Consider the following 24,988-nt stretch of genomic DNA (forward strand, 5'->3'; position numbering starts at 1 on the left):
CTTTTGTGGGGTTTGGGAACTTAGCGAGGAGACAAATGATAGCCATGAATTCTTTTTGCTGAGTTTAATTTCTTTTCGAGCGATTGCTCTATATTTCTGAAATTGGGCTTTATTTTCAGGTGTGGGTTTTCTTTTGTAGAGGTAGAAAGCATGATTCTTATTCTTAATAGCCTCCTTACAAGTGTCATTCCACCAACGTACTGTTTTCTTAAAGAAATTTGAGGTTACTTTTGGAACACTCATGCCTGCAGTTTTAACAACAACTTCTGTGAAATCTTGAACAATGATATTTATGTGCTTAGAAGGGAAATCACTTGGAGGGGTTAAGTCTTTTAAGTGATTATTGACTGTCTGCCTAAATTTTGTCCAATCTGCCTTATTTAAGTTCCATTTAGAATTGTTAATAAATGAGTTGACAGAAGAATTTTCATTATTGATTAGTATCGGGAAGTGGTCACTATTTCCTTGGAGTGTTGAATAAACAGACCATTTGAAAAGGGTTGCTACGTCCGGTGTGCAGATGGTTAGGTCTATACTACTACAGGTGCCGTGGGCTATGTCAAAGCGAGTTGGAGCAGTAGAGTTCATTAGAATTAAATCAAATTCATCAAGTATCTTTTCTATCTCTTTTCCTCTTGCATCAGAACTATGGCTACCCCATAACGTGTTGTGGCTGTTGAAGTCGCCTACTAGGATGAATGGTTTAGGTAGTTGGTGGATAAGGTTTCATAGATCGTCACCTTGAAACAAATAACTGTTTGGAATATAAACATTGCAGATACATAGAGAAGGTGGTAGATGGACTGAAATTGCTACAGCTTCCAAATTAGTGTTAACAGTAATTTCTTTGGCATAGATATTGTTTTTGATATAAGTAGCTACTCCTCCACTCGCATGATTCACATTAGTTCTATTTTTGTGGTAGACACTGTAGAGTCTTAGATTGGCAGCAAAGTCGTTCTGAAAGTTTGTTTCTTGGAGACAGATAACAGATGGTTGGTGTTTGTTTATTAGGAGTTGTAGATATTCTAACTGTGATCGATAACTGTTAAGATTCCATTGGAGTAATGTTGCCATAATAATGATCAAAAGCAGAACGAGGTTTATCTCCATTGTTATACTGGGAAGGAATTGTCGTCACTGGAATAGTCTGGCGTTACATTGATATGCGTTGGGTCTTCACTTTGACTGGCGGATTTCAGTAGTTTTTTTACTATTCGAGTGCTTTTGTTTTTTAATGCTTTTATCGGTATAGTAAGGATAGAGTTTTTGAAGGGCTTTAGCAAGACCTTCTATGTCTTGTGTGTAGTTTGAAGAAATTTCTGATAAGTCCTTGGCACCAACTGTATTTTCAAAGAAGGACTGGAGCTGTAGGTAGCTGAGGGGGAATATTGATGGGTCGGCTTCCAGAACTTGTTTTACTGGCTGGAGCATATCACTTATTGATTTTTGCGTGTCTGTCTTGGGTTTCTTGGAAGTGTGATTTGTCTTACGGTTTTATATTTGTTCAGGAGAGGCCAGTATGGATTTGTTGCTATCAGGAGGATTTGGATTGGTTGTTTCACTGTTAGCTAGTGAAATTGGCCTTTTACATCCAGGAAAATTCACTGTTGTAGGGGTGGCGTGTGTTTCCATAGGTGCTGCAATTTCTCCCTCAATTTGAATTCTGGAGGAGGGAGGATCACTACAGACTTGGCCAAGTGCTAAGTCAGGGTTGGTCATTGAAGTGGCTTCTTGAGTAGGCCTATCTTTTGGGAGTGAGCTAGAAGAGCTAGAAGTACCGATGTCTGTTTTGGGGTTTTCGACCTGTGACTTTTGTGAAATCTCTTGGAGCTGAGGAAAATTATTCGAAGAGGATTCATCTTTTGGAAGTGATACGTTGTTAGGACAATCTTTGGCCAGATGTCCTTCGGTATGGCAAAGAAAACAAGTGGGTGAGTCGGATGATAGGTAAATCCAGTAGTTTGTACCATCGTATTCGAGATGAAGGGATTCGGGGAGTTTATCAAAGTCTTCATTCTGAATGTACATTTGTCTTCGAAAGCTTAAAATGTGGGAGAATCCTGGAATTGACAAACCTGCTCTGATTGGGGTAATCCTAGACATGATTTTCACACCGAGTTTTAACAATTCCTCTTCAGTAACATAATTTGGGATCACAGGACAGACGTTGGATAATATAATACGCTTGTTTTTTGTTAGAAGGGGTCGTATTTCCAGTGATACATTGTTTATTAAGATCTTAGGGTTTGTCAATTTCAGATCTTCGACATTTTTCTTACTAGAGAGAAAGATGCATATCCTTCCGTTCGGTATACGTGAAACAAACCGAATGTTGCTAGGGGTTGTAGGTTTACCTATAGCTAGCACATAATCCTTGATACTGATCCCGTCATGAGATTCGATTACAATAGCTTGTTCTTTGGAGGGGTACGACTGTATTGCAGCAGAATAGCTTAATCTTGAATTACGTTCGTCACTAGGCCTACTTGTGACGGTTGTCATTTGGTTACCTGATGCACTGTTAGGATGTGGAGGGTTATTTACGGTGTTGTTATTATTATTTGTTGGCTTGCATGGTGTCTGTTGAGGAAAAATATCATTGATTTTTTCATTCATTGAATTCGATAAATGCCGACCTCTATCAACAGAGGTGGCCATTTTGAGTGGGTCAACAAAGGGTTTTAGGTTATCTGTATAGTTCTTCACTTCACACAAGGATCACAGAAATAATGTCAGGTATCTTACTTACAAGAATGTAGTAGGTGGTCTAAATATTTACTTCTGATCACTCTTACACTAATGTAACGATTACGAACATCTATTAAATACCAAAACTTGAGCAAGGTATTTACTCGCGAACATCATCAGTCACTGCCTTCTCGATCTTGAAGAGATGTCTTGTACTCCTCGTGAACTCTGAAAGGCAGCTCTTGTTTCGCTAATAGGCAAGCTACATCAACTAACCGTTTAATTGTTTATCTGTTGGAGGAAACTTCAGCATTATGCTTTGAAACATCCGGCCTATGTTGTTCACTTAGCTGAAAGTCTATTCTTGATTTACCGAAAGTTCTCCATCTCGTAACTGCAGATAAATACAACTGAGTTTTATCATGAAGGACTTTTGCTTTATAAAAATTACTAATGGCTCAGAAACCAGTATTTTTCCATACTCCTCTGTTTCGAAAAGAACACAAAGCCAGCAAAATAATTTATTTTTAGATTGGCATGCAGTTAGCCATTTTGAAGAATCATAATATTCAAACTTGAAATGACGAACGTACGTCTTCATTTGCGTACTTATACTAACGTTCGGAGTGGCCTGCCTTGCTTATTCTAAAAATGCAGTGCCCCAAAGGAAGTATTTAACAGATGATCCAAAATACAATTGACTATTGGCAAGCTTGACAGATGTGTGTGTCCGAGTATAGCAGCCCTCACTCCCCGTTGCTTACAACGTAGGAGGAAAGGGACTAGATTCTCGTAAGGAGTTCCTTTCCATGTTCATCGTACAGCGTGAAACACACAGTATTACTTAAAATCGTTTCTACACTGACTGAAACACTAACTGGAATTAGCTAATAATCAACCACAAATATTTATCACTGAAGAATTACTGTTAATGAGCATGGAGCTACTAAAAATTAAGGCTCTATAAGATGGGTATGCTTAGCCGCCATTTTGGTTCATACAAGCGCAATGGGCCATGTGATCAAACTCTAGTTTCTCCTACGAGAGCTCACTTCGTCACATTGAAGGTATTGCTTTAAACACCACGTGCATGGACAGAATAGTACTATTCTATGTTTGTGTGGATATTACATAATGGTGGGTTGTTCTGCACCCAGTTTTGGTAATATATCTACTGTGGTATACAGGTTGTTTAGATTAATCTGCATTATGCCTCCACTGCCTCTGCTACACCTTCTACTTCAACTGCTGACTTAAACCTGCATCCAGCTTCCACTGACATTACTACACCCCTTAATTCAGTCACATTGATCATTAAATATTCAGTTTTTCCCCCAAAGTCCGGCAACAGGAGTTCAACATCCAAATACCACACTTACAATATTTGTCAAAGCTACGGTAACTTCATATGACAGAAATAATTTCTTTAATGTTGGTGGTAGTGCAACAAATGCATTATTGAAAACCAAGATCTGTGGTAGGCCTATACGCAGACAGGTTTTAAACTATAAGCTTTCTGACTCAAGCTCTGAAACACTCGTATTGTTTTTAAAAAATTGGGTGGTCTAAAGGAAACCAAATTGTGAAGTTATGAAATTAATTTGTAAATGTGAGGTCTTCTATAGGGACTATCAGCATTACATAATGAAAAATGGTGCAAATCTTGTAACGGAGAACATTTTGAATGATTAATGTACCGGTAGCCTACATGTTATCCAACGTCTTGTGATTTAAAATAAAAAATTGTGACACTTCTTCAAAATTCGAACCTATTGTGTTGTGGACTTTAACAACAATGTACGAAAACAAGGTAAAATGTATGGGACTGCTTCGGAAAAAAAGAAAAATGTAAACAAGGAATGGAATGTTATTGTTATGTAAATGCTGTAATAAAAGGAGACAGTAGGCTACATTTGTAAAATATTACTTAAATATAATTTATTTAGTGTGCTGTCTTAGCATGTTAACCAATGTTGCAACCCTTTAAAGTTTAATAAGGCGAGTCGTGTTGAGTAATCATACTACTTCTCAAACCATACAAATCTCTGTAGAAAAAGTAGTGTTAACTTTGCCAAAGTAAATTTTTTTCAATATTCTCCACAGCTCGTGGGTCACTCACCTTACAAGTCATTGGTAACTGATTATCAGTGCAATACTTCACATTGGGAGAGAAAATTCAGCTACCGGTATAGAAGTAGTTACTATATTCCTATTTTCTTCCTGAATGTAATTATTAATAACATAACATTTGTTTCATTAATATTCGGTTGAATAAACTAAAATCCTCTGTTCATTAAAACTGCTTAAGCTGATGAGATTCGTAACACTCGCCAAAAATTATGTTTTATTTTGCACATAGAAAGTAGGTAGGCCTACTCTTTTAAATACAAGTAAATAAGAAAAGAGACAAAATTTTAGAAGAAAGAAATAAACTTAAAGAATCCCAGTTAGTTGGGTGTGTTTGTCTTCCTACATCACATTTCAGCGTTATTTTTGTTCGAAGAATATTTTTTCTTATTTTTCGACAACATTGAAAATAGCGCTGAATCAATTTCACACAAGTATGAGATACCGACTGAGTTCATATGGTATCAAAATCTTCTATCACAATTTATATATCTTCGTCACTGACCGATTACCACGTCAAATTCCACGATTTAAGAATGACAGTATCCTATATCAATACCGCGGTATCCCTCATTTCATTTGACGGTACCGCGGCGCATAACTTACGAACAACCTATTGTACTTATCTATAATATAGGCTAATAATTATAATAATACACCGATTTATTAGTAAGCTATTTTTTCTAATGTTTCTACAGTGAGAGTACATGCCTAGTTTGTTTGTTTGTTAAAAGACAAATTATCAGCGACGTTGCTTTTGTAATCACTGTCTCGAGTGAAACTTACACAATGTTGTACGAAATATACTAACACGTATTTATGTTGAGTAATCGTTCGAGTGATACTGAGAATGAGTATTTTTACAGTATGTTAGTATTGCATTATTTTCTAGCGTGGAGAACGTGTAAAAAGAGGGATATACAAGGCTGGGACGGTCAGCTGCCTTACCAACGTAGTGCAGGAATGAACCATAATGGCGGGCGAGCATACCTAGTCCTTAGAGAGCCCTACTAAGAATTATTACGACAGAACGCCGGTGCACACGGAACTTGTATCTAGCAGAGAGGACCAGGAAATTGAATCTAGTCCCTTCAGCTTCAGGCAAGTGGGCGGCAGAGTGGATGAATCCAAATATACACGCGTGCTAAGGGGTGCGAATAGAGCGGTCACATGGAGGTATTGTTGGGAGATCAGAAGAATGCACATGCCCGGTGAGGTACGGGGTGAAGGGGTTTTCACCAGCAGAGCCAGTGACGCAATGGTTACCATAGCAACTCCGCTATTACCCAGGCGACTTTATATTATCTTCTACTGGCAGCTCTTCGCTCTTGTCAGTTGTAATCCAGCAAACTGCAAAGTGTGAGTCAATGTATTCGTGTAGTTGATAAGAGCAGATAAGAGCCGATCTGTCTGGCCAGAACAGGAAGTTCATGCTTGTAGGCCACATTCCTCATTCCTGCATTCTTCTCATCTCTACACAGTACACAGTAGTCATGTTTAAGATTTCTGGCTGATGCAATTTCATGTATTGGTACAATTGAGGGAATACAACACACTCAGGGGACTAGCCTTGTCCTGCTAGTCCAGCGACGGCACTCCACTGCTGGTCAGAAGATCGCAAGAAAAACCACAGCGAGGAGATGAAGAGATTTTGGGAGAAGGAAAAGGCAATGACATCAGCTAAATAAGTCCAATCGCGTTCCGTAGTTGGGCATCAGGAGGAAAGAAGAATAATATTTGTCAGGGCCAAGTGAGTTGTCTGCGCGGTTCAGGTCCTGTAGGTGTTCGAACTCCCCTGTCGTCAGGGACGGAAATGCAAATGCTTCACACTAGACAGATGCTGAGGCTGTGCCTTATTACGGCCATTGTCACTTCTTTCCCAGTCCGGACCATTTCCTATCCCCTCATCGTAGTCATAACACCAGTCTGGATTGGTGCGACGTTAAATCAGAACAAAAAAAAAAAAAAATAGACGTCTGCAATTCACTTCTGTGTCCTGGGTTGACGTTACTGGACAGAATAGATTTCCTCCACGAACTTCCACTTGGCACTTGTTGAGACTTATTCACCTGGCCTGGCACGTGGCTGGAAAGAGGCAAAGCAGGCTATATAGAATTTTTTCGTTAATGTTCTTCAATTGCTGCAGTTAATAAGAGACGCCGGGGTGTCAGAACTTGGTCTCCAGAAGTTAAACGTGCCGGAAGCCAAGAATACTGAATTGTTACGTTTAATCCTTTGAATGTCAACCGATCTTGCATATTCCCCTACGTAAATTATCCAACTGCTTTATCGAACAAGCAGAAATTGTAATAATCTACGATATCCTGAAAAAATAGACTACTTGTTGTATCTGCCCGTTCTTTTGTTACTTTCAAAAAAAAAAAAAAGAAAAGAGCTATCATGTGGCGTAACAGATTACTAGGACTTTGGTCTGCCAAAACGATTGCTGCTCAGTTAGTAGGTAGCCTGAAGTTACTGGAGTATACGTGGTCAGCGTAACGGCATCCTCAGATGTGTTAACAATTTTTCTTGATCGGGTCAGTTGCCTCTCGTATGAGTGGCTGCTCTGTTGGTCTCATGAGGCTGACGAGGAACCCATCTCACTTCGAGGTCGATAAAGCACAATATTACTGATATCGTTTGAATTGCCAAATTGAACACAGGTAGGCCTACTCCTACATCACGGGGCTAGTTTTCTTTGAGTGAATAAACACTCTTAACATTCTGAAGTGGCAAACCTAAGAACAATCATTTTCAACATTCGTAAGCTTTCTCTCATTAAAAAAAATAGACTACCCTAGGCTATGTATTATGTATTTTCATTAGACTCCTTTAAATAACTACGTACTTCTTCCTCATGTATTTGACCGAATGACGCCATTGCTTGCTTGTACACCTTCGCCATCAAAATGGCGGAAGCTTGGATTTCCTTGTTTGTTATGACACATTTAGCCTAAGTTACAACACTGTCTCTGTCTAATAAGCCCCTATGTCTAATAAGCGAGCTGAGTAGGCTACATAGTGAACAAACCGATTGTTCGATTGGATTGGATCGTACAATTTTCGCCGTTTAAAAACAATACGATGAGATAATAATTTGAATTCTAACACCTTCAAGTGCTAGTGGCCTCAGCTCGGATCGAACCTGAGGTACTTGGCACAGAAGGCCAATGACTAATCACAATGGTGGTATTGTCAGCGTAAATGACCTTCAGTTCAGAGGGCCTCGGGTTCGATTCCTGGACAGGCCAGGGATTTTACCTGCGTCTGGTTAATCCCTCTGACTGGGAGTTGGGTGTCTCTGTTCATCTTAATTCATACCTTCATTTACAAACAATACACCACACTGCCAACCACCACAAAAACATGCAATAGTAGGCCTAGTACATCACTTTAATTGGCTTGACGTCAGGAAGGGCATCTGACCGTAAAATTGAAATAATCCGCATGTAGTGGCGACTCCACATAAGCAGGAAAAGGCCAGGAAGGAAAGAAGACTGAGGTTGGAGAAATATGAAGTCATAAGGTAAACGAAAAATAAGTTGTCTTTTACGAGTATCATTTCGCGTTGACAGAGCCATGTAATACACAAAGGCTTTCTCCTTCCACCAGTGGGTGTCTAAGTGCAGCGATGAGCTGAACTTCTAGAGGAATCTCAACGCCCCTCCACCAAGGGATGAGGAAAGGGGTGAGAGGCAGCTTACTGGCGGAACATCTCAGAAAGGCGGAGTCTCAGCCGCCATTCGCTGGTTCTCATCTTGCGCTCATGCGCGGCCGTGGATGTTATTAGCAAGACGGAGGAGAAAAGGAAGAGGAAGAAAAATAAAATCTGAAGAGAAAAGAAAAAAGGAAAGAGATGCAGCTTCTATGACATGTGGGCTGCACCTCGAAGAAGCGCTGACAGTGTCCGTTTTGTAGTGGTAGTTTCAGTGTCAACAGAACTAAGTGATACACGTGCGTCAAGCGAGTGACAGTTGATGGAGTTCAAGATATGTAGGCCTACACATTTATTTGATTAACATTTTAATCACTGAGAATTAACTGGTATTTTTTTTATCGACTTCGAAGTTCAGCAGTCGCAAGAGTTCACTTTTAATTACTAAAAAATAAAAAAAAAATCCATTGCAAATTAAAAGTTGAAATTCATTTCACATCTTACTCAACACTTGCCATACATCTGTACGGTTTTCTAACAGGGAATACGCTTTCATTTCGTCAAGGGAACAGTTAAACAAGATGCCATTTTCAGGTTAAGGATCTCGATTTTCGAACGATTGATGATCGAAGCTATTTGTTAAAGTAGGGGATGTTGAAGTGTGGTGAGTGTTGACGTGTGCAATGACAATGACGATGATGCTGGCCACGTCGAGCCCTAGCTGTCGGTATACGAACCAGCCCAATACGAGCAATGGCAGTACCAACAGCCAGTACCAACAATTGATAGCTCGGTACAGCAGTCACCAGATCTCCAGTCCCGAACCTGATCGCAGCAGCAGCGCCGGCAGTGCCACCAGTAAGAGGTTACTCGACCTGGACGAAGATGATACTTCATCAGGGTTCAACAGGTAATATTTATAGTTTACGTCCCACATTTAACCTCTTTATACCCACAGGGGCTTTAAAGATCCAGCTCAGTAAGTGCTCATTACTGATAAAATTTTGACATTTTTGAGGGAAATGCAGTTTTTGTCAATATAGTTATAACTAATTTGTTTGTGAAATTTAGTTGTAAGCCTAATTATTAAAATAAAAAAGAAAACAATTGACTAGCCCCGTGATATAGGGTTGTAGTCTCTTCGTCTTACCTGGCAGACCTTCGCTCGATTCTCTGTTCATCCAAGGATTTTGATCCAGAGAATGGGAATGGGGTAAACTAAGGCAGCTCTATGTTATAAGAGATAGCGAACCCAGTCAAGAATTCAAAGCAATAGCCTATGATTTAGGATGTCACTACGTTGACTCTCAAGCCTATATACAGGTCATCTAAGTGAAAACATCATATTTTTCACGAATGGTCTTCAGTGTACGGGCCATCGATTTTGTTTGTTTATGGACAGGAGGAATGGTAAAATAACGAGCAATTACACATCCATATAATCAATTTCTTTGACACCAGATGTTAAGGCAATAAACGCAGGTAATATTCCATAGGATTCTAGCGTTAAACATGAGCGTTGGAGGCTGATTCCGTAATTTCAATAATCTAAATCATTTCGAAGGGAAGGGATTCCTTGTCCTCCAGCTGAAGATATCATTTTTTCACGTGAGGGAAGATTTCTTTATTTATTTTACTGGGATACATATTAACTTTCACATTTCAATTTTGAAACGGTCGGAGCATTCGCAAATTACAGAGTTTGATGTAGATTTGAAGAGACACAATGTAGTCCATGTTACCTTAGCCTCAGAATTTACCTAAATGATGGATCGGGTGTTTCGGGATCTAAAGCACATTTCATCCTTAGTTATAGATCAGGGAGTCCTTTTGTCATAGTTCCTTCGAGGCTACTTCTCTCCAGAGCCGTGACCATTGCTTCACGTGTCCTGCCTGAGAGAACTTGATGGTCACAACGTCCACGCATCTCATCGAACTTCTTATTGAGCCTCAAACCTCCTCTACTGGACAAAGTGGTTCAGATGGTAGAGTGCTTGCAAAACTTCCGGCATCTCGACATCTCGGAAAACCGTAATAGTTAGTAGGACGTAATGCCATTATTATTATTATTATTATTAGTCTATTATTATTATTAGACTATTATTATTATTATTATTATTATTATTATTATTATTATTATTCGCATTTCTTCTCTCAATCCTATCTTCAATCACAGACGTATAGACTATATGAGTGCAGACACCAAACTAATGCGGTTTAACGCACTGATAGCCTATTATAAGAACAAAAAAAACCACGGCACTTAACGTCCTTGAAAGGGCTCTGGCCTGCCCAGTGACCGCTGCTCAGCCCGAAGGCCTGCAGATTATGAGGGGTCATGTGGTCAGCACGACGCATCCTCTCGGCCGTTATTCTGGGCTTTCGAGACCGGGGCCTCCATCTCACCGTCAGATAGCTCCTCAATTCTAATCACGTAGGCTAAGTGGACCTCGAACCAGCCCTCAGGTCGAGAGAAAAATCCCTGACTTGGCCGGGCATCGAAGCCGGGGCCTCCGAACGAGAGGCAGGCACGCTACCCCTACACCACGGGGCCTGCATGTTATAAGAACGCTGTATATAAAATGAGTAGCAGATAAATAAACAATAAATACATAAGTAATAATAGTAGGCCTATTTCTTATGAATACTACGCCTACTGTTATGTTATTTTATTTACAAAATTGTCTTTCCTGTGATGATTCTTAGCATGTGTGTAACATCAGCAGGCTATAGCCTACTTTCTACTGTGCCATGTTGTTCTAAGTTGGCACTAATGATGGATTTATGGGTGATTTCATAATATGCCCATGAGTGTTCTAGAACCATTCAAGATATCAGAGAATTATTTTTTTCTTTGCTATGTGTTTTACGTCACACCGACACAGATAGGTCTTATGGCGACGATGGGATAGGAAAGGCCTAGGAGTGGGAAGGAAGCGGCCGTGGCCTTAATGAAGATACAACCCCAGCATTTGCCTGGTGTGAAAATGGGAAACCACGGAAAACCATATTCAGGGTTGCCGACAGTGGAATTCGAACCCATTATCTCCCGGATGCAAGCTCACAGCTGCGCGACTCTAACCGCATGGCCAACTCGCCCGGTCAGAGAATTATTACTAGTTGTCTATACCACTAGTATTTTACTATGGACGTTATCGCAGTTATTCCAGGTTTCTGAGATGTTATCTGATGACTGATAACACATTACCAAAAATTTCTTGCAATGTGCTCATTATAATGCTATTTGAAAGTCACTGATATTTTCTCGTTGTCTACAATTGTTGTATGATTCGATTTCAGCTGTTGGTGTCTTTAGAAAATTACAACTTTCATGATGTGTGAGATCACCTATTCGTGCCATGTTCCTCAATTTTACTTTTACTGTGCTGTCTTCTGTGGATAACTTATTTTCTCTTTCAATCCTGCCGATATTAGGATTGTGGGGATGAGGGAGCCCCCTTTATACCTATCCTTATTTACCTGTATATTCATTCTAGGTAGAAATGGAACTCTTTTTCTATGATTTACATTACTAAGGTGGAATGATTACCCTATTGGTCCACTTCTTAAAGACAGCAACCATCACCAACACCACGATCATCACGTTGACACCCACGGTTTATCTCAGAGTTTGTCAGAATAGAAACAGGCAATTGTTAGGACGAGAAAATGAAGGAGCTTATTTCATACATTATAAGTGAGAAAAATACGGGCTGAAATGAATTAATAACCAACTACTGCTTTCAGATAGAAAAATAGTGTTAAGGACTACTACTTCTCTGGAACGCAATTTGTTGGTTTTGTTGCTTCATATTCGAGGATAAACGTATCCACAGGCATGAATATTTTTAAATGCTCTATGCTTATTTTAACATTCACCTTTGATTTGCATTTAGGGCTGTCACCCAGGGGGCAGATTACCTATCAGTTCTTTACCTAGTCTGTTCTTAAATAATTTAAAAGAAGTTGGTAATTTATCAAAAATCTCCCTCGATAAATTATTCCTCTTAGAATAAATGAATATTTGCCCCAGTTTGTCCTCTTGAATCCCAACGTTATCTTCATATTGATCTTTCACGCTTCGAAAAACCGCACTCAAGCTTATTCGTAAACTAATGTCATTTCTCCATTGAGAGCTCGGACTCCGCATAGTCGAGTAACTCGTCTTCTCACTTCCAAGTCTTCCCAGACCAAAGTTTGCAACATTTGTGTAACACTACTCTTTTGTCGTAAATCATCCGGAACAAATCGTGCATCGTGCTGCCTTCCTTTGAATCTTTTCCGGATCTCACATCAAGTAATCCTGGTGAGGGTCCCATTCACTGGAACCATACTCTAATATTGGGGTCTTACCAATGACTTACGCGCCCTCTCCTTTACATCCTTACTACAAACCCTAGATACTCTCATAACCGTATGAAGAGATCTGTAACCCTTATTTCCAATCCTGTTTATTTGATTACCCCAATGAAGATCTTTCCTTATATTAACACATATACACATAGGCTACAGAAGTCCCCACGAGTTACTGTCACTCTATTAACACACTAATGAAAAGTGAGAGGACTTCTTCTTTTGTGAAACTTACAAGCTGACTTTTCACCCCATTGTCTGCAGCCCATTTTACAACTTTGTTGAGGTCTTTTTGCGGTCTCTTACAATTCTGTGACTTATTTATTACTTCATACAGTAGAATATTACGTCATCCATAAAAAGCCTTATCTGGGACTCCAGTTCCTTACTCATACTATTTATATACATAAGAAAACACAAAGGTCCTATAACACTGCCTTGCGGCACCCCCCCCCCCCCTACCTTTTGATTATTACGGGATCAGATGATCAGATGACGCTTCACCTACTCTATTCAAATAGACCCATTTTTCGTCAATCATCTTCCATAATCTACCCTGTCAAGCGCCTTGGATAGGCCAAGTCAATAGCGATACAGTCCATTTGACAACCTGAGTTTAAAATATCTGCTATATCTCGCTGAAATCCTGCAGAGCCTCACAGGAATGACTTTTACTATACCCGAACTGCCCTCTATCAAACAAAAGTAATTTCGCAAATGTGTCTAATATAATCAGAAAGAATGATTTCGCAGACCTTACATGTAATAAACGTAAATTTGACTGGCCTGTAATTATCCGCTTTATGTTTATCACTCTGTTCTTTGTACACTGGGGCTATAATTACAGCTCTCCATTCATTCGGTAAACTTCCTTCATGCGAACAATAATCAAATGAGTATTTAAGGTATGGCACTATTTCCTAACCCTTTTAGCATATCCCTAGAAATCCTGGCAATCCCAGCTGTTTTTCTAGTTTTCAATTTGAGTACTTTTCCGCTATTAGTCACCTCCACTACCTGTCAACCGTCGTTCTGTATCTATAGTTTGATATTTTGGTATTTTATCCCATTTTCCATTGTCGATAAGTTACGCAGGTATGTGAATTATGCTACTACTACTACTACTAAATATAAATATTATAGGACAAGAAAATCAAAGGTGGTTCACTGATATGGAGAGACATTTCGAAGAACTGGAGATCACACAATCATAATAACATCCTGGAGCGTGTCCTACTCAAGAGGGAACTTCAAGCATTCCATGTTTCCAGGAAAAGCCAAAGCCAAAAGTAGGAAAGTTATGGACACGGGAGAGAAAGGAACAACACCGAGAAAAAATGAAGCAGTACTGGGCAAATGCGAAGCCCAAAGAAGGAAACAGTTGAAATGACGTGGTACATACTTCGCAGAAACGAGATGCATGAATTAAATAATAATAATAATAATAATAATAATAATAATAATAATAATAATAATAATAATAATAATAATAATAATAATAATAATAACGTAACTTTGTTCGTTCTGCCACACACTAAACTACTTTTACGGTTTTCGGAGACACCGAGGAGCCGGGATTTTGTTCCACAGGAGTTCTATTGTGCTGGTAAATCTACCGATCCGACATCGACATTTCAGCAGCTTCAGATATCACTGGATTGAGCCAGAATTGAACCCGCAAGTTGGACTCAGAAAGTTAGCACTAACTATCGTTTGAGCCACCCAGCCCAGCTTTTACTTGGTGTTCTCTTGTAACAATACTCATATAAGATAGTTAAAAAGAAGCCAAGGTATTTCATTTCTTCAACCTATGCACCATTACTACTTTCAATTATTTCTCGACTTTATTGTCATCTTAATATTGTGGTATCTACTCGAAAGGGATAGGCCTATCATTACTTTTCGTTATTTTAGAACTATAAGCCTACATAAGAACCTATTTGACACAATGTTTACATTTTTGTAACTTCATTATGACACGTTAGTGAATCCTGGAATTCCTAGCATATCTTGCATTTTAAAGTATGGATTAGTAAAATATTATAGTCTAATATTTCCCATTATAGTTCACAGCGTCAAAATAAGTAATAAAATAATATAAGCTTAGCAGACTGTTTATATACTCGCTTGAATCCAATATTTGAGGATCATTCTCCATAGTTAGGCTATACATTATTTAACCCTACACGGAAATTTCAATGACTGTTTAGCACATGACTCCTATGACCAATTTGGTAGGGCTATGGAAATATCAGGAATATCAATCGCCACCTTCTTATCGTTTTCGTGCTATCACTTTCATTTTATCGCCCCGACGTTTACTTGTTTGTAAATAAATGCATCAGAATAGCGCACTGAAACACCTTCAATAATACAGTTGACCACAGGCCGCACAATCAACTGAGTGTAACTGACGAGAAAACGTCACACTGGGTGGTGATTGTGATTATTATTGTTTGTTTTTGCTAGTGGCTTTACGTCGCGCCGACACAGATAGGGCTTATGGTGACGACGGGATAGGAAAGGCCTAGGAGCCGGAAGGAAGGCCGTGGCCTTAATTAAGGTACAGCCCCAGCATTTGCCTGGTGTGAAAATGAGAAACGACAGAAAACCATCTTCAGGGCTGCCGACAGTGGGATTCGAACCCTCTATCTCTCGGATGCAAGCTCACAGCCGCGCGCCTCTAACCGCACGATCAACTCGCCCGGTTATTATTGTTTTAAGAGGAAGTCCAACCGGGCAACCAATCTCTATTCACATTAATCAGAGTAAAAAAATAGAAGGGATCCGACATTTAAGAAAATGAAGGTATTGACCAAAGAAAAGCTGGCGCCACGAAGAGCGTGAAAACGAAAGATTCCCCGGATCTGGAATACTCTAATACTATCGGTGTGGGAAAAGAACAAGTCTTGACCAAGGGAGGTCGGATAGGATAGATGAAAGTGAAGAGCCAGGCACAAGTAGGCCTAAGTGGAAGTCATGCCAGGACTCAGCTATGAGCCCTTTGGTCTCCAACCCATTCTCCAAATTTAAGGGTCCCTGGGGACCCTTTTAGTTGCTTCTGAAGACAGTCAAGGGATACCGTGGTTGTATTTTATCGACTCAACCAATAGGGGGGTGGCACATTGGAGGACTGCGGCTCAAAGAGTTTAAATGCTAAAATAAAAAATTATAGTACTGAAGTTTTTTACCATGTAGGCTATAGGTAATCAATACATAGGCCTATTCATTTGATTTGTTTTGTATTTATGCAATATTATTATCATTACAGATCTAATTCAGTAATTCACTAAATTGTAAAAATCAATACAACTCGAGTTCCAGATTCTCATTACAAGTAGATAATTTCTCTTCTGTTTTATCTTTCATTTTATCTTATATCTCCCAATCTAATTCTGATTCGTGATGAGTACAGCCCTGTTGTCACAAACACGCCAACTCCATAGCAATGAGATCACTGATTTCGCTCAAATTTCGGAGGTTCATCCACTTCAAAAATAAAGAGTAGCCTACGTGCCCGAGTGTTTATGCTATTGGTCCTTATTTAACGAGAAAACAACTTTCTAAAATTTAACAGCCTGCATTCCTGTTAGCAATTTACCGGATGGAGTGGCCGCGTGTGTTAATACGCTACGGCTGAGCCAAGCTCTGCACTCGGCAAGTGAGTGTGTTCGAACCTCACCGTTCAGAGGAATGTCTTCTGTGGTTTCCCATCTTCACATCCAGGCAAATTCCGGAACAGTTCCCACCATTCATAGGCTACAGCCGATTTCATTCACCCTTTTACCTAACTTTAGTCACCATCATTCATTTAATCTTCATTAGCCCCTCAACTGAGGCTGGGGTCAGGAAGAATATCCGGCGGTAAGAACATACCGTATAGTTTCATATCACCCCGACCACGTGTCAGGAAACGGGACTACGGGGTAGACCTAGCCTACAACACAGGCCTACCTGTTGGCAATTTCAGCGAGAATATCTGTAGCACAGCTGATCTATAGACATGTGCGAAACGCAAACGTAAAGAATTTCACCTTATTATCTTGACACTGTGAGCTTCCATTCGAGAGACGGGTGGGTTCGAATTCCACCGTCGGCAGCCCTGAAGATGGTGTTTCGTAGTTTCCCAGGCAAATGCTGGGCCTGTAACTTAATTAAGGCCACGGCCGTTACCTTCCCATTCCTAGCCCTTTCACATCCTCGCGTCGCCGAAAACATTCGATGTGTTAGTGCGACGTTAAACCACTAGTAAAAAAAATTTAAAAAAAGGAATAAAAGAAAGAAATAATAATAGTCAAGTGCTGGCGCGTCTCGAAACAAAGATTCCGTCGTTGAAGTTAGGGACGTTGACTTCTTGACGAGGGATGCAACAGATTTTCATACGCAAATTGCCAACAATTGTCTGTTTAATGTAAAGGGTCATTTTCTCGTTGAATATTCTAAGCGTACGTAGTCTACCAGTTTGTTCTTGATGTAAATCAACCTTCCAAAATTTGAAGAAAATCGGTGACTCAATAGCTGTGGCCTCCTCTTGTAAGAACAAGGAGGAACTAAGCTATTGCCTTAAGCAGGTCAGAATATGGAGACTTCGTTCATGGCTTAATATTTTTATAATACAAATTGTTATAAAAGTTTAAATGAAATAAAGTTTATACACACTGAATATATTTTCTAATAGCCCACTAAGTCGACAGTTAATTTACCCTGCATATGGCAGGGTTTGAGACCGACTTGATCGGCATTTGCGGGTGCCCAAAAGCGAGAGAACTGTCGCAGTAGATTTACTGTCATCTTGACACTTGTTACGATCATTGCCAATTATGATACCAAGCTTTCTGGCATAAACAGCTCATAAAAAGCCTTGGCCTACCAAGACAGCTGTTACCCCGCCAGATGGGCTGCAAATACTGGTCAACTCGATGATATCATCAACCCAGGTTCGTTTCTTCTCATATCAGATAGCCCACTGGTTGGTTTCCTGAGGCTAAGTGAACCGCGTTCACACTTTAGTTCAAGGTTTATTTATTTATTTATTTATTTATTTATTTATTTATTTATTTATTTATTTATTTATTTATCTTGGTGCAGGTCTCTCTAGGTGACGCCTTATAGGCGAATTGCGCATCTATAACGGTGAGGCCCTACCTATGGTGAATTATAATGCTGAAGACGGAACGCATCCCGGGCCATCGGAATTAACAAATGAACGTTGAAGTCCCCAACCTGACCGGGAATCGAATCTGGGTCTCCTTGGACCAAAGCCAAGCACGCCAACCATTTAGCCATGGAGCCGTACAGTTCAGGATTAAAACATTATTAAATAATAATTTTCGCTCAATTTGTTTGCATGTGCTCTCTTGCTTATTTTTTTTGTGGTTCGATATTCCAGGTAGGTACTTTATTGTTATTGGTATTTACATTGTTGTGATGGAATGTCGTTTATTTCAGATGTAGATAAGTTAAATGATTGCCGTGCGGTTAGGGTCGCGCGGTTGTGAGCTTGCATCCGGGAGATAGTGGGTTCGAATCCCACTGTCGGTAGTCCTGAAGAGGGTTTTCCGTGGTTTCCCATTTTCACACCAGGCAAATGCTGGGGCTGTACCTTAATTAAAGCCACGGCCGCTTCCTTTCAACTTCTAGGACTTTCCTATCCCATCGTCGCCATAAGACCTATCTGTGTCGGTGCAACGTAAAAGCAAGTAGCAAAAAAGAGTAGTTAAATGATTATGCTCCAGTAATTGTCAGGGTACAAAAAGGTAAAGAGAAGTTTAAAAAAATGCTATTTGTTCGGGGAATCGACCTATAGAGATCTTTTGCCCCTAAAGAGAAGTTATATTTGGAGAAATTCTGAACGAAATAATTGGAATAACACTGACTTAGACTCCAGCGGCGGTAGTACCTAATTCATTATCCAGGGCAGTGGTACTCAATGACCTAACAGGCGTGGAACCCCTGTTACTTTCGAAGGTCTGCTACGGACCCATACATTTTATAGTCAAATTAAACAAATAAATAAAATTACACAAAATTTTCTTTATAACACATTAGAGCTAATAAACACAGGCTCATAACTCCTTCATTTAAATATCATGTGATAAATCATACCTCATTTTGTTTTGATCAGTAAAATCTGATTCTACGTTTCCTACCTTTACTCTTAAATAGGATGAATATGGAGCCGATGTCTATGTTGTTCTTCAGATAACAAAATATCGAAAATGTTCGCTCTTAAAGATATGTGGAACAAAATGGATTACTTATACAAGTTCATCTTGCTCCTCATCAGGTAAAACATTGCAAAATAACATAAACTCCAAAGTTGTGGTGGTTTTGTGTGAATGATATCATGGACCCCTTAAATTTGTTCCGTGGACCCCTGGGGATCCATTGACCACCAAATGGAAAATACTGTGTTAAGGACCAACAATTGAGTACTATCCCCTTGTTACACTACGTAAAGGAAGAAGAGATCCCTTGAAAAATGCGATATCGACTAAAGAAAGGGACCGAGCCATGGATGGCGAGAAATTGAGAATGAATTGTCACTCAGATATCTTATTTAAAAGTTAGGGCATAATATTTCATCTTAAAGTACTGTACTTCCGCTCTTTCCATAGTCCGACGGCTAAATAAACATTCGCCTATCTTTACGTGTATAATCATATGCGGAAATCAATGCTCACAGCATTCTCATCACTGCATGTGATATCAGAGATGACTGTGGAATATTCCCAATTATAAAGTAGGTTACTATCTGCTGTACCGTCGTTGATGGGTTAGTGTTTGTACAATTGCAAAACAATATTATCCTCATTATGTCTTCCACAGAAACGTCATCTAGCGGATAGAAATGGCAGCAGATGAGTAGACCTAACAGCCAGACAGTGCAATGTTATTGCAGATTAGTTTTAAAGGGTTAGGGCATTGTAGATCAACACCTTGTAGCTTACTTTAGTATGTCGAAGGTGTGTTATTGTGGTTGTTGTAGTAGTGTGTGGATGTTGTAACTGTAATGATTAGGGCTAGAATTTGATAGTTAACCAGAATTTTCCTTGAAATGTGAAAAACCCTGGTAGAAATCCTCATTCAATATTGCTACAGCATTAAAGACGATTTATTATTATTATTATTATTATTATTATTATTATTATTATTATTATTATTATACTTGTTATACTTTTCAATGTGAAAATTATCAAAGGTTTTCCTCTGATATGCCAATGATGCCATGTGCTACTATGAAATTAAATGAACAAAAAGCTGTTCAAAATATTTTCTAGAAGAACTAACGAATCTTTAGCGAAAGCGACTTTCAACCCTGCCATTATCATATATACAGAATTATATACGAGAGAAACCACGGTGCAATGAAAGACGACGTTTTTTTTAATCGCAGTTTTTGTACCTGAGCCAAATTTCCAGCTTACTGTAACTCTGAAATGACTTGTTGATGAACCATTCTCAGGCAGAATCTCATACCAAACCCGAAAGATGGTGCAATGAAAAAATGTTATTTTTGCTAGCTGCTAATCATTTCAATTAATTCCTTTTCTATTAATTTTTACAGAAAACAGAAATATATGACAAAATATGACACTGATCTTCAATTAATACATACTTTCAAGAATTGTTTGCCTAATGCCTAATAGTTAAGTGAATTTCTAATAAAGAGGTATGGTTCTTTACTTGCTTCACTGGACTTGATAGAATCTCCTCGCGTAAGACTGTATTTAATCACACACGCTGATACTCTATATATTTCATTGAACATTTGTTAACAACAGCCAGTTACACAATATGCAGTGTCTTTCTTATTTGCCTTTGTCCCAATTTATTGGAGTCAGCACTTTGTGAAGTTTTGCGTAGTTTTACGGCCGGAGTCCCTTCCCGGTGCCAACCCTATGTGGAGGATGACAGCTTACACAATGTGCAGTATTTCATTTAAATGCTGTAGACATCGAATGGTCGTGTTATGATCACTGTAGCTGCTGAAGACTGCTGCCACCTTTCAATGAAACCTTCATTAGTCTTACAATACCTCTCGACAGATACCTTCCGATACAATTGCAACTAGAAATTTCCTCTTATGTCTCGTTCCCAATCGAATAGGGGAATGGTTTACTTCTGGAATATTTAATCCTGGGAGAAGACATCATCAATATATTAAACATTCATTCAGAGCGATCTTACATGACAAATAACAAATAGCATCAGTTAAATAGTAAATAAATTATATCAGTCTTTTAACTCGGCCACAATGCAAACTAGCCTGCTAGTCGTAATAATGAAAATTAATTTTCTATACAGCTTACGAAATACGCAATTTATATTCTAGATTGAAATTAAAAGGTCCACTGATACATCATCATTTGTTGTAGGACCTTCTGTAGTTAGTTTTGGCCATATTCTGGGCACATTTTAGCAAGGACTAAATTGCCGACTATTTTGTTCAACGAGTTTTCTTCGGTTCACTAAATATGTGGCGCTATAGTACTGAAACATCATCACTGCATGGGATGAGAAGGTATTTTTGATTTAAATATTAACTACAGAATGTTTAGACCATTACAAGTCAACGGACGTAGCACAAATAGCAATCGTTAGTGATTTGGAAATTCAGGTCCAAAGACATAAAATTATGAGGAGATTCGATGTTTATGTTTATCATCCAAATTCGCTTAATGTTTTAACAACTTGGTACAGTGTTTTGTTGGGTTCCATACAACTCCGTTTCCTCCTAACAGCCTACGTTGTAGTTAAACAACTCTTATTTACATACTAGCAAATGTACCCGTACTTCGCTACGGTATTCTGCATTGTATACGAATATTGAAGTAAATACTGTACATGCAGTAAATAAGATTGTTTTAAAATAGCATGTCTCTTAGCGTTATCCGAGAAACAGCATGGAGAGGTCCCCATACGTTCTTTCCAATGTAAAGTGCTTGTTACGGATTTGTGATGATAACGGCAGGCTCACTTGCCTACTGCCATTCACAATTGAGTTGGGAAGTTTACATTATAATTGCAGGCCCCATTGCCTACTGCGCGCTCACACTCGATTTGGGGAGTTTCCATTACAATGGCAGCCCCCTTTCCTACTTCCAGACATATTACAAATTGAGGAGTTTTTATTATAATGGCAGGAAACTTCCCTACAACCAGTCAACATTGAGTTGTGCAGTTATTATTATGACAGGCCCCTTTTCCAACTGCCAGCCAGCTTACTGCCAGTCATACCAAGTTGGTGAGTTTCCATCAAATAGCAGGCCAGTATGCCTAATGCCAGTCACATTTTAGATGGGTACATCTGTTTATAACTGCGGGAACGCTTGCCTACAGCCAAACACAATCGGGTAAGGGGAGTTTTGAACAAAACTCCATGCTCCCTTGCCTTCTGCAAGTCAAATCGAGAAGTGAATTATTCATTACTATGGTAGGCCTGCCTTATTAATGCCAGTTACACAGGAATTGGAGAAGGACCCCATTCCTACTGCCAGTCAAAGTCGGTGTGGGGAGTACTGATTACAATAGCAGACACACCCTTTCTCGATCGCTACAAAATCGACATCAATGAATATATATAGTTCGACATACGAAAGTATGTGCTTGTTTACAATATTGCAGGCTTTCATTTACAGATTAACTGCTGCTAAACGGTACATCATATCGAGAAAAGATTGTACCATAAGACGCCGGATTTAGCGGCCTAAATTGCTGGTCTTGTGATATCTCATCTATTCACGGATCAGATTGAGTTAGAAACGTGGAATAGGGTAAAATGTGTGTAAGATTATCTCACATTGCATTGCTTTTCGGATAATTAAGTGACAGCTACATACATAGCATTTGGCTCATAATTATATGGCTACTGGGTGGACCAATTTTCGTGTAGAGTTTGATGATTCTATCTTTCCTATAAGTGATGGAAGGTATTAAGTATGTATGTGAAAAGTCCAAATTTACTTAACATCGAGAAATAGAGAAAAATCAAACGTAAAAGAGATAGAAATAAGACAAAAAGTCGTAAGACCAAGATTGTAGATCACTCCAAATTGAACGGGGATTGTGCCATCCGTTATGTGATAATACTTCCCGAAAGTCTGCACCATCATTAAATTTGCCTCCATATTTCGATATTCTTCGGGATAAAAAGGGAAAAATTTAAAGATCTTGGAATTTTTCTGTCCGTTACAGGCTAAAACGTATAATTTTGCCAAATTTCAATATCCTTCTTCGAGTGGCAGATTATGCCGAAATCTGGGTTTTCGGTGACGAGTGTAAAAATTAGGACTTTCAAGAAACTAAACCAAAAAATATGCAGATGGTCATTATTACCCCTTCAACGTGTAGCTGTACGAAAATTTCGCCAAAATAGTCAATGTACAGGCACAGAGTCGTTACGATTTTATTTACATAGATAGATAAGGAACCTGCTCCACGTACAACACCTTTTGGGCTATATCCTTTGGACTTAACCTGAAAAAAGGGACCGTTTATTATTTTTCCCTTATTAATCCTCCTGTCGAAAAAATGCACATGAAAAAAGTTTTAGAAATGGATTTCCATCAAGTTTAGTCGATTTCCAGTCAGGTTGGTCTTGTACTGTATATATTGTGTAAGAGTAAAATCACCATTTCGGTTCCCTATAAACCGCCAGTCCATTCCGGGAACATGGAATGTTATTGACGATTAACATCTACCGTTGGACAGGTGGATGTTAATGTAAAGTTTGACTCAAATATCTTCAGTAGTTTTCAAGTTGTTAAAAATACGCTTTACACGAACCCGCTCTTGAGTTAAGTCCGGTGGGACTTGTACAGGAAAACGGTCCGTTAATGATATCTCCCTTATTAATCCTTGTATTGAAATGATGCACATGAGAAAAAAAGGCTTAGAAATTAATTTCCATTAAGGCAGATAAATTTACATTAAATTTGGTTGTGTATATTTTGAGGGAATGCAAAATCACGGTTTCGGTTTCGTATAATCCCCCAGTCAATTCAGGGATTTAGAAACAATATTTGCCCTAAAACCTACCAAAGGACAGGAGGAAAAAAATCCAGTAGTTTCCAAGTTATAGACAAACAGACAGACACCAAAACTGAATAGATGCAGATGGTCATTATTACACCTGAAACGGATAACTGTACGGAAATTTCGCCAAAATTGTCAATGTACCGACACACTCTAGAAGTGCAGACCTTTATTTCGATAGTTACTGCTTTGAAACTGTACGACGTATCTACAAACGGACTTCACCATCAGACGTCCCTTTCAGTGCTCTACATGGTTGGTCCTAAGACATCTTCTCGTATCTCCTATATTTATGGGTTAGATTGAGTTAGAGTCATTGAATGGGGTGAAATTTTGTACAGTTTTCACATACTAACTTTATATTTTTGATACTCATGTGACAGCTAGAATCATAAAATTTGGCTATAACATGGCCAATGTTCATGTCAATGTGCGTGCCGAATGTCATGATTCTACCTTTCCTATAAGTGTGCCAAATGATAACATATACGTGTTAAAAGTACAAAATCAACTTGAAATCGAGAACTACAGCTGAATTTAACGTATTAGGGACAGAAATACGACGAAAAGACATAGGACAAAATTTGTAGATCTCCCCAAAATGAAACGCCATTTGCTTTCTGACTTGTGATACGACTTACTGATTAGCCACCGATTACCCCGAAACGAAGGTCTGCACCGTCGTTAAAATTGCATCCATATTTCGGAATTTTCCTGGGCTAAAAGATATACATTTGCATAGCTTAGAATATTTCCTCAAAGAAAAGAGTGTCCAGCATTCAGGATTAGCACTCGCATACATAGGCTACGTGGTAATTAAGGAAGAAAATAACACAGTTTAGTAATTTGAAATTAATAGAAAGTGGATTATAACTGAGGACATCCGGATGACGACAAATATGTAAATACCAAGTGAGTGTATTGGAAAATTAAATGCTCCTCAATAAATTATGCCGGTGTGAGTTATGGATATAAGAAAGCGGTAATCGGAGAGAAATTTAGGCGTAGGGATTCTTAGGTAACCAGATAAGAAGACGAATATTTGTGTTATTACTTAAGCTATTCGAGGACGGTTATAACCTCCAATGATATTCCGCCAATATCCCGCAGAATGGCCGATTGACG

At 39.0% G+C, this 24,988-nt stretch overlaps 1 protein-coding gene across 1 annotated transcript in view; it reads left to right on the forward strand.

Annotated features, from left to right (window-relative positions):
• The first annotated feature begins 8,686 nt into the window (after positions 1 to 8,686).
• Positions 8,687 to 24,988, forward strand: part of nau (nautilus) — a 307,290-nt gene continuing 290,988 nt past the window's right edge. The window contains exon 1 of the mRNA XM_067142925.2: positions 8,687 to 9,383. Within this exon, the coding sequence (XP_066999026.1) occupies positions 9,157 to 9,383 (227 nt within the window). The 5' untranslated portion in view covers positions 8,687 to 9,156. The remainder of the gene's footprint in view (positions 9,384 to 24,988) is intronic.

The sequence above is a fragment of the Anabrus simplex genome, chromosome 1 (genome assembly GCF_040414725.1).
Source record: "Anabrus simplex isolate iqAnaSimp1 chromosome 1, ASM4041472v1, whole genome shotgun sequence".
NCBI lineage: Eukaryota > Metazoa > Arthropoda > Insecta > Orthoptera > Tettigoniidae > Anabrus > Anabrus simplex.